This window comes from Acanthisitta chloris, unplaced genomic scaffold (genome assembly GCF_000695815.1).
Source record: "Acanthisitta chloris isolate BGI_N310 unplaced genomic scaffold, ASM69581v1 scaffold33057, whole genome shotgun sequence".
In the NCBI taxonomy this organism is placed as follows: Eukaryota; Metazoa; Chordata; class Aves; order Passeriformes; family Acanthisittidae; genus Acanthisitta; species Acanthisitta chloris.
The window spans coordinates 1139-14665 of NW_008683758.1; the positions used below are offsets into that span (position 1 = coordinate 1139).

Here is a 13527-nt window from a genome sequence, read left to right on the forward strand (position 1 = left end):
CTTTCCTGGCTGTTTGAAGGAAGGAATTGCCATGTGCCTCCACCTGCAGCAAGGGATGTATTTTGAAGTAACTTAATTGCATGTTGGCCAAGCAAAATCTGTCACAGTAGGCCCGTATGAATGTTGTAGTATGGAAATTAGTCATGTGAAATAATAAGTAGATGAGCAGAAAATACTACTGGGATGGAATGTAGAACTATCCGTAAAGAGGATAATAAAATGGAAAAGAATCTCACATCAAAGTAGTGCCTGAATCCTGTTGGACTTGTTGATCCTGGCTTAATTTGTTGCAGGTTTCCTGAGACGTGCATGTGTGGTATGTTCAGTGATAGTTAGGCACTTGAGAAAATTGACCCCAGTCTGTCATCTGTGGACTCTCAATGGAGCGTGGGATTAGTTTGTAATAGAGGCAAACCTGACTCTTGTTACCGAAACAAACTGTTAATGTCACCCACACTAGGAGGAAAATGTAATGTTAAAGACTTGAAATTTTGGCAGAAGAATTTAGTCAAAGTGTTGTTACTACAACCTGTTATATTTTTGTCTCAGATACATTAGTAGGTTTAAATCATTACAGTAAACCAAACACCCAGTGCAAACATATTTGAATTTTTCATAGTATGTTTCTTACCACAGTTGAGTGTTTCTGACTAAGCCTTTCATTAAACCTCTCTTTTAAGCAGAGTAATTTCAGAATTACACTGCTCCTTTTCCATCCTAATCTGCATTTAACCTGTGGAGAAGGACTCATATCAGTATAAAATTGCTAGAGAAATTAATAGGCTTCTGTCTAATTCAGGAAGAATTGTTTCACTGACAGGGTGGTTAAGCGCTGGAATGGGCTGCCCAGGGAGGTGGTGGAGCATCAATCCTCGTGAGTGTTCAAGGAACAGCTGGACGTGCACTTAGTGCATGTTGGCAAGGTGGTGCTGGGTCAAAGGTTGGACGTGATGATCCTGAAGGTCTTTTCCAATCCTTACGATTCTAATACTGGTGATATCAGACAGAGTTAGCTTTAGCACAGGCTGTCCAGAGAAGAGCAATGAGGATGGAGAAGGGACTCGAGCACAAGTGGCATGAGGAGAGGCTGAGGGAGCTGGGGGTGTTCAGCCTGGAGAAGGGGAGGCTCAGGGGAGACCTTATCACCCTCTACAACTCCCTGACAGGAGGTTGGAGTCAGGTGGGGGTTGGTCTCTTCTCCCAGACAACCAGCAGGAGGACAAGAGGGCACAGACTCAAGCTCTGCCAGGGGAGGGTTAGGTTGGATATTAGGAAGAGATTTTTTACAGAGAGAGTGATCAGCCATTGGAATGTGCTGCCCAGGGGGGTGGTGGCTTCACCATCCCTGGAGGTTTTCAAGCTGAGACTGGATGTGGCACTTAGTGACATGGTCTAGTAACCACAGTAGGGTTGGACTTGATGGTCTTGAAGGTCTTTTCCAGCCTGGTTGATTCTGTGATTCTGTGAAGTGATGAAAGGTGCTCCTGTGATGTGCCTGCCCCCCCTTGCCTCCCCTCATACACCCAGCCAGTATATTGCAGTAAGGCTGCAGCTCTTCAGGCTGAAACTGAGAGTTGCCTTTCCTCTACATAAATAATTTCCCCAGGATGAAGTCATTGAAATAATTTTCTCCCACCTCTTTGCTTGATGAAGCCTCAAGCATTGCCTTTTTTTGTAATGCTGCAAAAAGGAATCTGAATGACAAGTTGTCTAGTCTTGATGTGATTTGCATAGCTGATGTGGGTCTCTAATGACTTATTAGATAATTAGTCAAAAATAGTTCATGAAATTCATGACGATATTCAACGAAGCAAAATGCTTTTGCTGATGAAGTGGTTGAAGTGGGTTTGCTTCCTAGCGTGCTAGAATGATGTAGTTAATTAAAATAAGTGCACACTTCATTCTTTTATATTGTGCTCAGTTCATCTTTCTTCCTCGTGTTTATTTCTGGGCATCAAAGAACACCTTTTATCTGTTTGATATTTTGGTAGCAGAACCAGTTCACTGTGGTGCTGTCGTATAAATTCATTTGCTTTAGTCTGATAGCAAAAGCGGCTGTAAAAGTACAGGCTAGTAAAGATACACTGTGTTACTAGGAATAACAAGCTTTGGATTAGTAGATTTGTAAATTAGCTGATTATCAGATTTTTGGGGTGTATCTAAGGCAGGTATTACCATTAATTCTTATGAACTTAATATGAGTGTTTTAATAGCAGCTGCTAAAAATTATTCTAAGAATTATTAGGAGGTACAACATAGGCAATTATCCCAACCCTGAAGGGATTAAAAACATGACCTTTACAGAGCTGATGTCGGTGTTTTAGTTGCATGTAACATCAGATATATAATTTGGTATGGTAGGTTTTGGGGGGTTGGTTTATAATCTCATAAACCTGCTATGAGACAGAAACCCACCTCTCTGTGCTCTAGCATGTGCTCCCTTTAGAGCATGAAAGCTTGCACAGAAATTGAGTCACAGGTTGCAGCTTTCTTTGAAAAAGATAAGGTAAAAAATGAGTTGGGAAATGAAACGTAAGGAAAATACATAGTGTAGTGGTGAATTATCAGTCATTTTTTCCCTATTGCTTGTTGTGTTGAAGAACTGACTTGTTTGGAATGTAAAATAGGTGGAAGGATGCAGATGTAATATCTCACTGCCTTGATTAGGTGTTCAAATAGTGTGGAGAAGATCAATCTAATGTCATTTTGCTATAAAATATTAGAACTACTGTAGGAAAGGATGTTAGCATAATTCCTGGGTTTTTTTTATTCCCCAGAATCTTGGCTTTAAATCTATGCTCTAGATGTAAATGATGATATTCTCCAAGGGATTATTTTGTCACATTTGCAAGACTTTCACATTTATCTGTTAAAAATGTGTATTTAAGCATAGCCTGCCTTGTTTAAAAATGGAATATGCTCTGAAGTTTCAAACTGAGCAATGAAAGGGCAGTGTTGTGCAAGTTCAACAAACACGTTCCACTTAAGTTTTGGAGAGCTGTGTTTTGCTGGGTGATTGCAGCTGAAGCACTTCTGGTATTTATGTGATGTTGTTCTTTCACGGAAGGAAACCCACGTGCAGTCCAAGTGAAAATACAACTTGAATGTTGTGTAGGAATCCTTACAGCATACGCTTTGTTTGTATCAAAATTAGGCTGTGCTCCACCTACTATTAATAGACTTTGCTTTCAGAACAAACTGGCACTATCATCCCTACCTTTTTATCAGAAAAAAATCCTTGCTCACTAGTTGTTTGCAGAGCTTCTTCAAACCTTCCATTCTGAAGTTCTACTGCTGTAAATGTAGTTTGGCTTGTCATCAGTGGTACTTTGCTGATGCATCTTAAGTACAAACCGCGCTGCTCTTATCTCTCTGCACAGCCATCCAGTCTGCTTTTCCTTCTCTGTTGCCATTGTCCCAGGGGACTGCTGCATTTTTGGTGGGCCAAAATTCACCTTTCATTTTTCACACCTATCATTCCATGTATTGTGCCACTGCACACTCAGCATGTTTGCACAGCCATTGGTAGGATGTGGTCTGAGAGACTGGGAAGAACCATCATAAGAAAAGACTTTGAAGGCTCATTTCTGTTTTCATGTGGATGGAGTTCAGGGATTCAAAGTGATCATTGGCAATTAAACTCCTTGCCTTAATTTATTTTCTCCCACACCCGCAAAGCTCAGCTGAAACGCAGCGAGTACAGTAACTGAAGATAACTGAACTCTCTTATCAATACAACATGCTGTTACTAAACAGGTTCCTTGGAGCATAGGACAGAATAAACCATTTAAAGACAGTTAGGTTGGAATTAAGGAGTGAAATAGTTTATTTGGATGGGCTTGTTGAGTGCTGCTGGAGCAGTGTGCTAAAGATGCCGTTTCTGGGTACCCAGCGCTGTTCCATGATGTAAACCAAACTCTGGAGTGATGTTAAGCATGGAACTTCTAGCTGAAGCTTTGCCTGAACAGTATCTCTAGGCCTGTGCATGGCAAGAGAAGAGATGTGACCTGGGTAAAACTTTTAAGTGATCTGAAGTTATCTTCTTTTGTTCTCCCACCCTCCTTTTTGTTTTCCCTTCCCCTCTCTCTTCCCTTTCATGCTTCACACTAAAATCCAACTCCCATGTAATAAGACTCAAAAAGCCATCCAGGAAAGATCAGTTAAATTTGGGGTTGAGCATAGCTCTTTTGGGAGGATGAGGAACTCCGTGGAGTTGTTGTCAGGAGGGGAAGTACAGAATGTGATGAGATCTCAAGCCTTTGAGTTCAGAAAGGGCATCATCAACTAGGCGGTGTGTTGCCTAATATTAATTTTCTTTTTGTTTAGTTTGCAAATGCATCTTCCAAGTCTTGGATTACTCCATTCAGATAAGAGAGATTCCTGAAAACGAGTTGGGTCTCATTCTAATCCACTCAGGTAGCCTCTTCTGCAGCCTGGGATAATATCCCATGACTAAGATAGCACAGCCACACTGAGTCTTTTCTTTTTGAATCCCTTGCTACGCCCTGGTGACACACAGAGCAGAAGTTCTGGCAGAGCAGTCCTTCAGCAGCAATTTAAGTAAAAGTGCTGCGAGATGGAAAAAGGGCTTCAGCAAGGTAATTGGGCAGAGGTGTGTGTTTACAGCCACGCTATGGCCAGTCAGTTTGCCTGTACAGGTAATTGGCAGTTCTCTCGGAGAAAATTACAAATTTGTTCGCTGCTCCACCTCTGCAGCCGTTTGTCTTGTTTTGTAAAGGGCAATTCGTTTACTACTGAATGACAAGTGAAAATTAGGATTACACAGCCGCTGTGTGTTTCTGAAAGCTCTGGGTCTAAAGTTAATTGAGGCTGAGTGACACGAGAGGCAGTTTGGGGGGATGTGTTTTGGCTTCGTTTGGAAAAGTAGATCTGTAGGAGAGGCAAAAACCTGCTAGTAAATGCTGTGGCCAAAGTCAGTCAGGAGTCACTGAAATTCACCTATCTTGTGTGACCTGCAAGTTGTATATAGAATAGACATGAGATAGAAATTATGCAACTGTGAATTGTATTAAAATTTACAGTGGAATATGGAGTTTACATTATTTTCTGCTTCTAACGTTCACAGTATATTCCAGGAAGCAGACAGAGAGCCTTTGCAGTCACTGGGGCACGAGGGTGGAGTTCCCAGTGTGAAGCTGCGATAAGGAAGATTAGTCACTGGATGTGAAAGAGATAAGGGTTGAGGAGGTGATGTTATCCCTGTATAAAATAATCCACTAGTGATTTCAGTCATGTTCAGTGTTTCGAGCTTGTCTTGTAAATAAACTCCTGAATAAGAAGTTTCCAGGAATGACTGATCGCTTCTGTGTGGGAAAACGTGCATTGGGAGAAGCAGGGCTTAACAGAAGTTAAGAGTGTTAAGAAGTTTCTCTTAACTGTCAGTTCTCATTTCCAAGAAAAATTTGCTTCATATTCGTGGGTTTTCTTCCCCTGAATTCCCAACATAAAAAGTAGAACACAATTGAGAAAGGTAGGGAAAAAATTGCACGGACTGAAAAATCATATTCGTATACAAAAGGGCAATTGCACATGTGTTAAGACATTGAAAGTTTAAATAGACTTTTTTTTCAGTGTAGGTTATTGATCCTAGATGGTTAGGTGCAATAATGTTGCTTATGAGAGAGTTATTTCCAAGCATTGTAATAATTCCTGGTAGAAGTATAAGGGATTCTTGCTCAGGACATCAGGTGGGATCATTGTTACAGAGCTTAGGCCTTGGCTTAGGATGATTCTGAAGATGTTTCAGTGTCAGCTGCATTGCAAATGCTCCTAGTTATCATAAACATGTCTGTTGTGGAATTTGGGCATTAAAATTTATCGGTCTTAGTGTAGCTTCATAGTAATTTTCTCTTTTCACCTTTCCTTATTTTTATTTTAATTGCTTTGGCCTGATTTTGAGCAATATGGCTAAACTTTATTTGGCATTTGAGTAATTACTTATAAAAGGAAATTACTAGGACTTTGGAATTGTGTAATTGCTTCTTTTTTATGCTTACATAATTATAGATTTTGTAAATTAACTTCTGCCTTATAAATATACTTCTAATAGGAGATCTTAAATGTGTTTCAGGGGCTTGTTTTCTTTGCTAGTTCTTAGGCTGAAATACCACCATTTAGAGGTAGTCTTAACCTTAGAGCTGAACAAGTGTTTAAATACGGTGTTAGACAGTGTCCTGTACACTTGATTTTCAAGAGTATTTGTGCTTATTATAAGTGTGAGTTTTTCAATGTCATGTACTGTTAGTGACTTTGTGGAAATGCTCATTGACATTGACACCAAAGCCTCCAAAAACCTTTGGTGTAGTATGATAGGTAGTTAAACAGAGTTGTTGAAGTCCACCTTCCTTACTCATTGCAAGTAAAGTCTAATTCTTCACCTGAGAATATTTTTCTTCCTTTTCAGAGCTACAAAATTCCACTAAAGTTATTAAAGCAGCAAAACCCAGGACAAGGAAATGCAGCAAGGTTTGTATTTCTGGCTCTAAATATTAATTATGTCAAATAGCTGATACTGTCATAATAAAAAGATAGCAAGGTATTTTGAAGTTACAACCATAAATGTTACATTCTGCCTTGGTAGTAGTCAATTTTGAAGATAGGGACAAATAAGGAAGGGAAGTGGAAAGTTGATGTTACATTCTGCCTTGGTAATAGTCAATTTTGAAGATAGAGACAAATAAGGAAGGGAAGTGGAAAGTTAAGAGGGATGCTAAAGTGATGTATATACGAGGGGTAAGGAAAAGCACTTTTGTTTAACAAAGCAGTGGGGTTATATAAAAATGTGAAGGGCCTGCAAAGAAACAACATCACTTGAGCACAAGTGATGCTAGATTGGTTTTGGAAATCCTTTTTCATAGTGCATGATGAGTGTCTTTTATGTGCATAAAATTATCATTACACCAGCAGGAGACACTGAATCTTTTTATTGATAAATCAAGTGTCTAAAGTTTGGTACGGCCACCCCTTTTTCAGGTTGGTTAATAGCTTGTCCTTCAAAACCTGAAAGCCTTAAGCAGTAGATACTTTAAATCACATAGGAAGTTCTGTGTGAGACATTGAATCTGACAGTTGTTTTCTGTGTGCTCAGAAGTCACGAGGTCTCGTGCGAAACTTGTGTGTTTGTTTTCTCTTGCATTTCTCGGCTTTTAAAAATTGCTACTTCTAAGAATTCTGCTCCAAGGGGTAATGAGTCATGACTGACATCTTCCATGTGTTGAAAAGGACGAAATCAAGGAAGTAAAAACTGTTTGTCATCTTTGCAGGCTGAGGATTTTGGTGATATTGCAAACTGGCCAACACCAAGCGAAATAGCAAACAATGAAGTAAGTGTCATTTGTTACCTTCACTGTTATTTTTTTTAAACCATATTGATTTCCCTGCTTAATGCTATTTCCCCAGAGTTTGCTTTGGGTGTTGTAGGATTTCAGCAGAGATGTTGTCAATAATTCAGGGTACTGGCATGTGCTATGCTGTATCTGCACTGGTACAGGAACTAGTGAACTCTGAACCCTCACAAGCTCAGGGGAGACCTTATCACCCTCTACAACTCCCTGACAGGAGGTTGGAGTCAGGTCTCTTGTCCCAGGCAACCAGCAGGAGGACAAGAGGGCACAGACTCAAGCTCTCCCAGGGGATGGTTAGGTTGGATATTAGGAAGAGATTTTTTACAGAGAGAGTGATCAGGCATTGGAATGTGCTGCCCAGGGAGGTGGTGGATTCACCATCCCTGGAGGTTTTCAAGCTGAGACTGGATGTGGCACTTAGTGCCATGGTCTAGTAACCACGGTAGGGTTGGACTTGATCTTGGAGGCTGTTTCCAACCCGGTCCATCCTATGATTCTGTGATTCTAAGCTCACACACACTCCATTTATTGTTAGGGACACGTAGGTAAAATGTGCCATGCTTACTCCATTGTTTAAAAACTTGTGTTTCCCTTTTCTACTGGTTGGGAAGTTTATGACAGATGAGGCAGCCTTTGGGTTTGTGTCCTTGCTGCTCTCCCTTGTGGCTCAGAATGGTTTGGGCAGGTTTTCTTAGGACAACTTAGTTATCCTTGGCCGACTCCTCTGATACATTTTCTCATTACTGGATTTTCAGTTAACATCTGTTCTGTCAAATTATCTTCCTTTCACTTTATCTCAAGTGCTAAGCGCATAATGTATTTTAGACCTCTTTAAAACAAGAAGAGAGCACAGATTATTGCGAGTGATGAGATGCCATTTCACTGTGTGTAGCTCTGCAGCAGCAACCCTGGGATGCTTTTTCCGTTTCCTTGGTGAGAGAAACCAGGAGGTTTGGGTTCTACAGTGTGCATTTTATAACTGAAAGTGTCCAAGTTCATGTAGTGTCTGTAAAACGACATGACGTTTAGTTTGTATTTAAACTCAGTGGATTTGTCTAGGGGAAGGCTTTGTGTTCCAGTTAATTACAGCACAGTACTGCAGCAGCTGCTGTATGTGCTGCAGCAGGTTCAAAGCTGTTTCCACAGCACAGGAGAATTCTTTCTCTTTGGCAGAAATATCTGCAGAGCTTCGTTTTGCAGGTGGATATTCTATCCAGTCATAGAATGGTGAGTTGGAAAGGACCTTTAAGGTCTTTTAGTCCAACCCTCCTGCCATGGACAGGGACAGGGACACTTTCCACTAGCCCGAGTGGCTCAGGGCCCCATCCAACCTGGCCTTGAATGTTTCGCAGGATGGGGCATCCACCACCCCTCTGAGCAACCTGTGCCACTGTTTTACCAACCTCGTCATGATAACTAAACTTTCCACTCTTTGCTAAAATGCTGTTCATTTTGCATTCCTTGGAACCTGCTATTCTGTGGGATCTCCAGGAAGTGATGATCTGCAGGATGTTGGCACTACTCAAAGCCACACAGTTCCCAGTAAATGCCACATTCTAATGTGGGGAAAAAATAAATCTGTAATCATACACCTCCACATCCTCTGATCTTTGGTTCCTGTTCTGTTTTAGTGGAACAAAATTGTCAGAGTTAAGACCTAATGACTCCTTATAGTTTGCATGAACATTTGGCATGCTGTTGGGATTGTACAGCATTATGGGCATTTCTGATTTGCCTTTCATTATTCTGTGAGCACAGCTTTCTAAAGATAATCAGGCTGAACAGTAGGTACTGCTGAGAATATTTAGTTCTTTCCTATAAAATGAATTTTCATGTCTGAGGGACTGAAACTTGATTGTTGTGCTCTCTGTAATTTTACATCTTCTGTTAAAACCCAAAAACTTTCTGAAGTCTAAAAACTCTTTTTAAAATAGTCTTGCCAGGTTAGCAGGAAATAAAACTGTTTAAAATGAGACTTTACAGGACAACACAGTTCTTAGAACTCTCCCTGCTGAAGAGGCTGGGAACAGGTCGTAATGAAGGAATTTGAATAGCTGAAGGAAATGTGTATACCTTTGGCTATCAGCAGCTGTACTGTCAGAAGTAATTGCCTGTGTCTCTTGCAGTGTAAGAATGCAAGTCACAGTAAGAAGCCAACAAATAGAAGAGAAAAGGAGGAGAAATCTGATCAGAAAAGCAATAATGGAATCAAGGACAATCCGGAGGCCAAGCCAGATGGTCTGGCAGATAACACTAGCGAAGATGAAGCTCAAACTAACAACCAAAGGAAAAAAGGTCAGTCTGGGAACTGTGTATAATGCAATAAGTCACTGTTGATATAGTTGCATTCATTCCAGTTGAATGACTTGATGAAACTTTTCATGTTTTGCATTTTCTGGGTGATAACAGGGTATATTGCTTTTTGCTAGGAAGCTGAGACCTTCCTCTCTCAGGTCCTAGAGTGTTCTCTTTAGTCAAATAGGAATTCTGGGGGAGAAGCAGCTCCTCTCCTACTGATGTTCTGTGGAGCTCTATCAGTTTCTGGGAGATTTTAGCATGGCTGTTAATTTAAGCTAATATTTATCTGTGTGTGTGTTACTGTATAGACTAACACTTTGGTTTTCATGTTCTATTAACTTACACATTGAAGTGATCACTTGAAAACCAGGTTATTAATTTCCTTTATTTAACTGTTAGCTCTAAATTCTTGGTAATGGAGCTTACATCTGAAAATTCATTAAATAAGAAAGCTCATTTTGATTTCGTGTGTTTAAAGCTTAGGTTAAGTTGCCTTTCAGTTTGAGAAATTCCTGTTTAGTTAATTTATTATGTAGTCATCCATAATATCTTCAGATTTCAATGTTAAGCTTTTGGTTTTTAAACTCTGAAATTAAATGTTACTAGTTTCACAAGAATAATTCTATAGAGTCTTTTCAGGAGCTGAAACCTCAAGTATTAGTATGATTAACAGTAATATATTAACTTTTCAAGGTAACAAGCAGAAATGGGTGCCACTCCACTTGGACGATGTCAGGTCAGACAGTCAAGAAAGACCAGGCTCTCGAGCTAGCTCCAGATTTCTGCTGGAAACAAACAAGTTAATACCTCATAACAACAGAAGGAATGAGGCAAGAAGTAAGTAGTTCTCAATCTCTGAGTCTTTCCTGGTGGCAAATAAAGTACGTGAGCTGGGAGTTGAAACTTTGCCTATACTAAATAAAACTGACTTTATATTTGCCAATAACCAGCAGCATATATTTTCTTCTTCATGGCTCCCTACGGAGACTTGTCCCACAGTTTTATGATGCAGAAAGTTGGAGAATAGCCTCAGAAGGTGTCTGCTCTGTCCTGCTCTGCTGCTGTTGCCACAGCTTGTCACTACCAGAGCAATTGCTTGTGGAGCTACACTTTGAACTCTGCTTTGGCAATTCTACTGATGTTGTTTTTTCCTTTAAGTTGGATCCATTCCCTCAGTTCCCTGACCTATTTCTCAGCATGGCCATGCAAAAAATTGTACTGGCATCACAGCTGGTGCTGCTTCTGGTCCTCAGGTGTTGTGAGTACAGATTGGCAGGTGGCAAAAATCCGAGGCAGAGTGTAACCCTTTGGCTCTTGTATTTGTGTTTAAGCTTTAAAATTGCAATGCACATTAAGTGTTTAAATCTTTGCACCTTGTAATAGGTACTGGATGTACTAGATGCTTTTGAGATGGTATTTGCTTATGAAGTGTTTAGGAACATCCATGTTCCTAAAATGTTCCCAGGGTTTGGTTTGGATGTCCGAGGGATGGACAGTGGGAGGACTTTTACCAGTTACCGCTTTGCTTACCAGTTTTTTCTCAGGATGGTCAATGATCAAACACTTGTAGCATGAACTCTGCCTCAAGGCTCTAGTGATTTAAGACCAGTTTCGGTGTGAGAGAATATAAAACTTCTCTTGCTCTTTTCAGGAACATTGAGTTTAAATAAAAATCTCATTTCAGGCTAGACACAACACTTGCTCATGAGGGTGTTATATATTATATGTAGGACTTTTGCATGTCTCTGAGTCCCAGGTATTCTCAGGGTGCCAAAATTAAACTGACTTGGGAAAATAGTTCAAGGAATACCTATGCATTTGGGATATCTGAGGAGTAGATAAGTGCTAAGGTCCAGAGTCCCAGTGAGACAGACACAGACAGATATGATCATAGAGATCTCATAGAGATTTGTCAATTCAGAGTTTTATTTGACAGAAAATAGGGGACTTGAATATATGAGCGTACGTGGTGTTGTAGGGTTCATTAAATATAGTCACTAGTAAAAAAAGTTTTTAATATGAACAAAGAGCTCTGTCTTTAGTCAGTCTTTTGTTCAATCTAGCAGCTCAATTTGATCAAGTAGGGGCTGTATCCCCAAGCACTACTCTGACAAAGTTGTCCCTTGGTATCTGGAAGACTATCCAATTAATAGCTTTAAGAAACTTAAGCAAAGGTGACTTCCATGAAGTCTCTGAGTGTGTTAGGAAAAGAGAAATGGTGTGAGAGAGGGTTTCATTTTCTCTCATGAGTGAAGACAGAGTTACACCTGTCCCTTAGTTCACCTGACCTCGAGGTCCCTGAGGTCTGGTTTGCACCTGCTTGTTTTCCTTTCTTCTGCTTCTCTCTTGCTCTCTTTTGCTATGTGCAGATCATATGTTTATATGAAAACCTGGCATAGAATCTTACAGATTTGTCTTAGCTTTGCATGTGTTACCAAAAAGGGCTCCTTAGCTCAAAGGCTCAGTTTGGGGCATGGCCAGCAGAGAATAGACAGGTCAGGGGCAGCTGCTTCTAGGAACAAAAACTCCCAAGGGTCACTGCTGTGGGAATCCCATCTCCAGCAGAATCATGAAGAAGTAGCTCCCAGTCCTTTTTAGTTGCTGGGAGTTGTCTGCAGGAGGAGACTGGAAGGAGAATTGCCTGATTATTCCTTCCTTGCCCCAAGCTGATCCATAGGTATTGTGACCCCTGAGCTGGCACCAGTGTACCCAGTTGCTTCAGAAGCATTCGAGGCTGATTGCCAGTCAAGCCCTTTCACTCTTTGTTACTGGAGACAGCTCCTGCCTGGCTCACCCTGAGGCCTGGCTGGAAAACCTTCCTGTTTCACCCCTCCAGCTCTGCTCACCTGCCTCAGCCCGCACAGCTGAGACCGTGCCTTGCCCGGGCACGAGCTGAGAGCTTGGAGGTTACAAGGGACTTGTTGGCACTGTGATGTTCCGTTGTCATTGCAAGTGTTGTGCTTTTTTTTTCTCTTCAAGACTGGCGGCGTGAGAGAGAGAAGAGAGATGAGCAGGATGAAGTGTGCAGCGTGAGGAGCGAGGGCAGCGGCGTCAGAGGCTTCTCCAGGGGCAGGGGAAGAGGGAGAGGCAGAGGGAGAGGACGAGGCAGAGGAAACCCGAGAAGTATGCACAGATGCTTAGCAAAAATGTTACAACTAGGTTAATCGTGTCCTTGTTTTCTTTTTCTAATGTAATTCTTTGTTGTTCTCCTTTGTTTTGAAGTGAACTTTGACTATTCAGTCGGCTATCAGGAGCTGTATGGTGAAGCAATTGACCAAGTCTTTCAGCCTGAGCTGAACACTGGTGTGATGTATTACTATGGTGATGGAACAGGAGTGCAGATGTATTCCGTGGATGAAGCACTTCTCAAAGAATATATAAAACACCAAATGTGAGTAGATTGTTTAATGTATAAATATTTTTAGAGCTCTAGTTCAGCTGAAATAACTCATTTCAAGCAGTGTTGAGTCCTTATTGTCCATATAAAGATGGAGATTAGGGCGTTTCAATTGAACTTTTTAGAGTTAGCTTTGACCATTACCAGTGTCAGCTTGAATTTATTTGCTGTTGGGGTGGAAAAACTTGAGCAATGGGGAGGAATTTTAAGGAAGCTGTTCTGCATCTTGTGCTGTAGTCTGGCTCTAACTCGTATACCTGCTTTATTTATGGTACACAGCCCTCTTTATGTTGTCATGTAATTGAGATATGAATGTCTCTGAGCTTGTGCTTTTGAGTACTGTTGGTCTGTTTGCCTATCAAGCTCTTCTTGGGTGACGTTTCCCTTATTTGCTCTCAATTTCACTTTGAGAAGTCTTGTTGGTTGTATTGTTTTCAGTGTGTTTCACCTGAAACATTTAAGGGAAAG

General features: G+C 40.9%; 1 protein-coding gene across 1 annotated transcript in view; it reads left to right on the forward strand.

Moving 5' to 3' along the window:
- Positions 1-4519: 4519 nt before the first annotated feature.
- LARP1B (La ribonucleoprotein domain family, member 1B) overlaps positions 4520-13527 on the forward strand; it is a gene marked incomplete at its 5' end in the record, with an annotated part of 19093 nt that continues 10085 nt past the window's right edge. Inside the window, 7 exon segments of the mRNA XM_009079065.1 lie at positions 4520-4553; positions 6422-6486; positions 7284-7343; positions 9491-9659; positions 10356-10499; positions 12642-12785; positions 12885-13053. Of these exon segments, the coding sequence (XP_009077313.1) occupies positions 4520-4553; positions 6422-6486; positions 7284-7343; positions 9491-9659; positions 10356-10499; positions 12642-12785; positions 12885-13053 (785 nt within the window).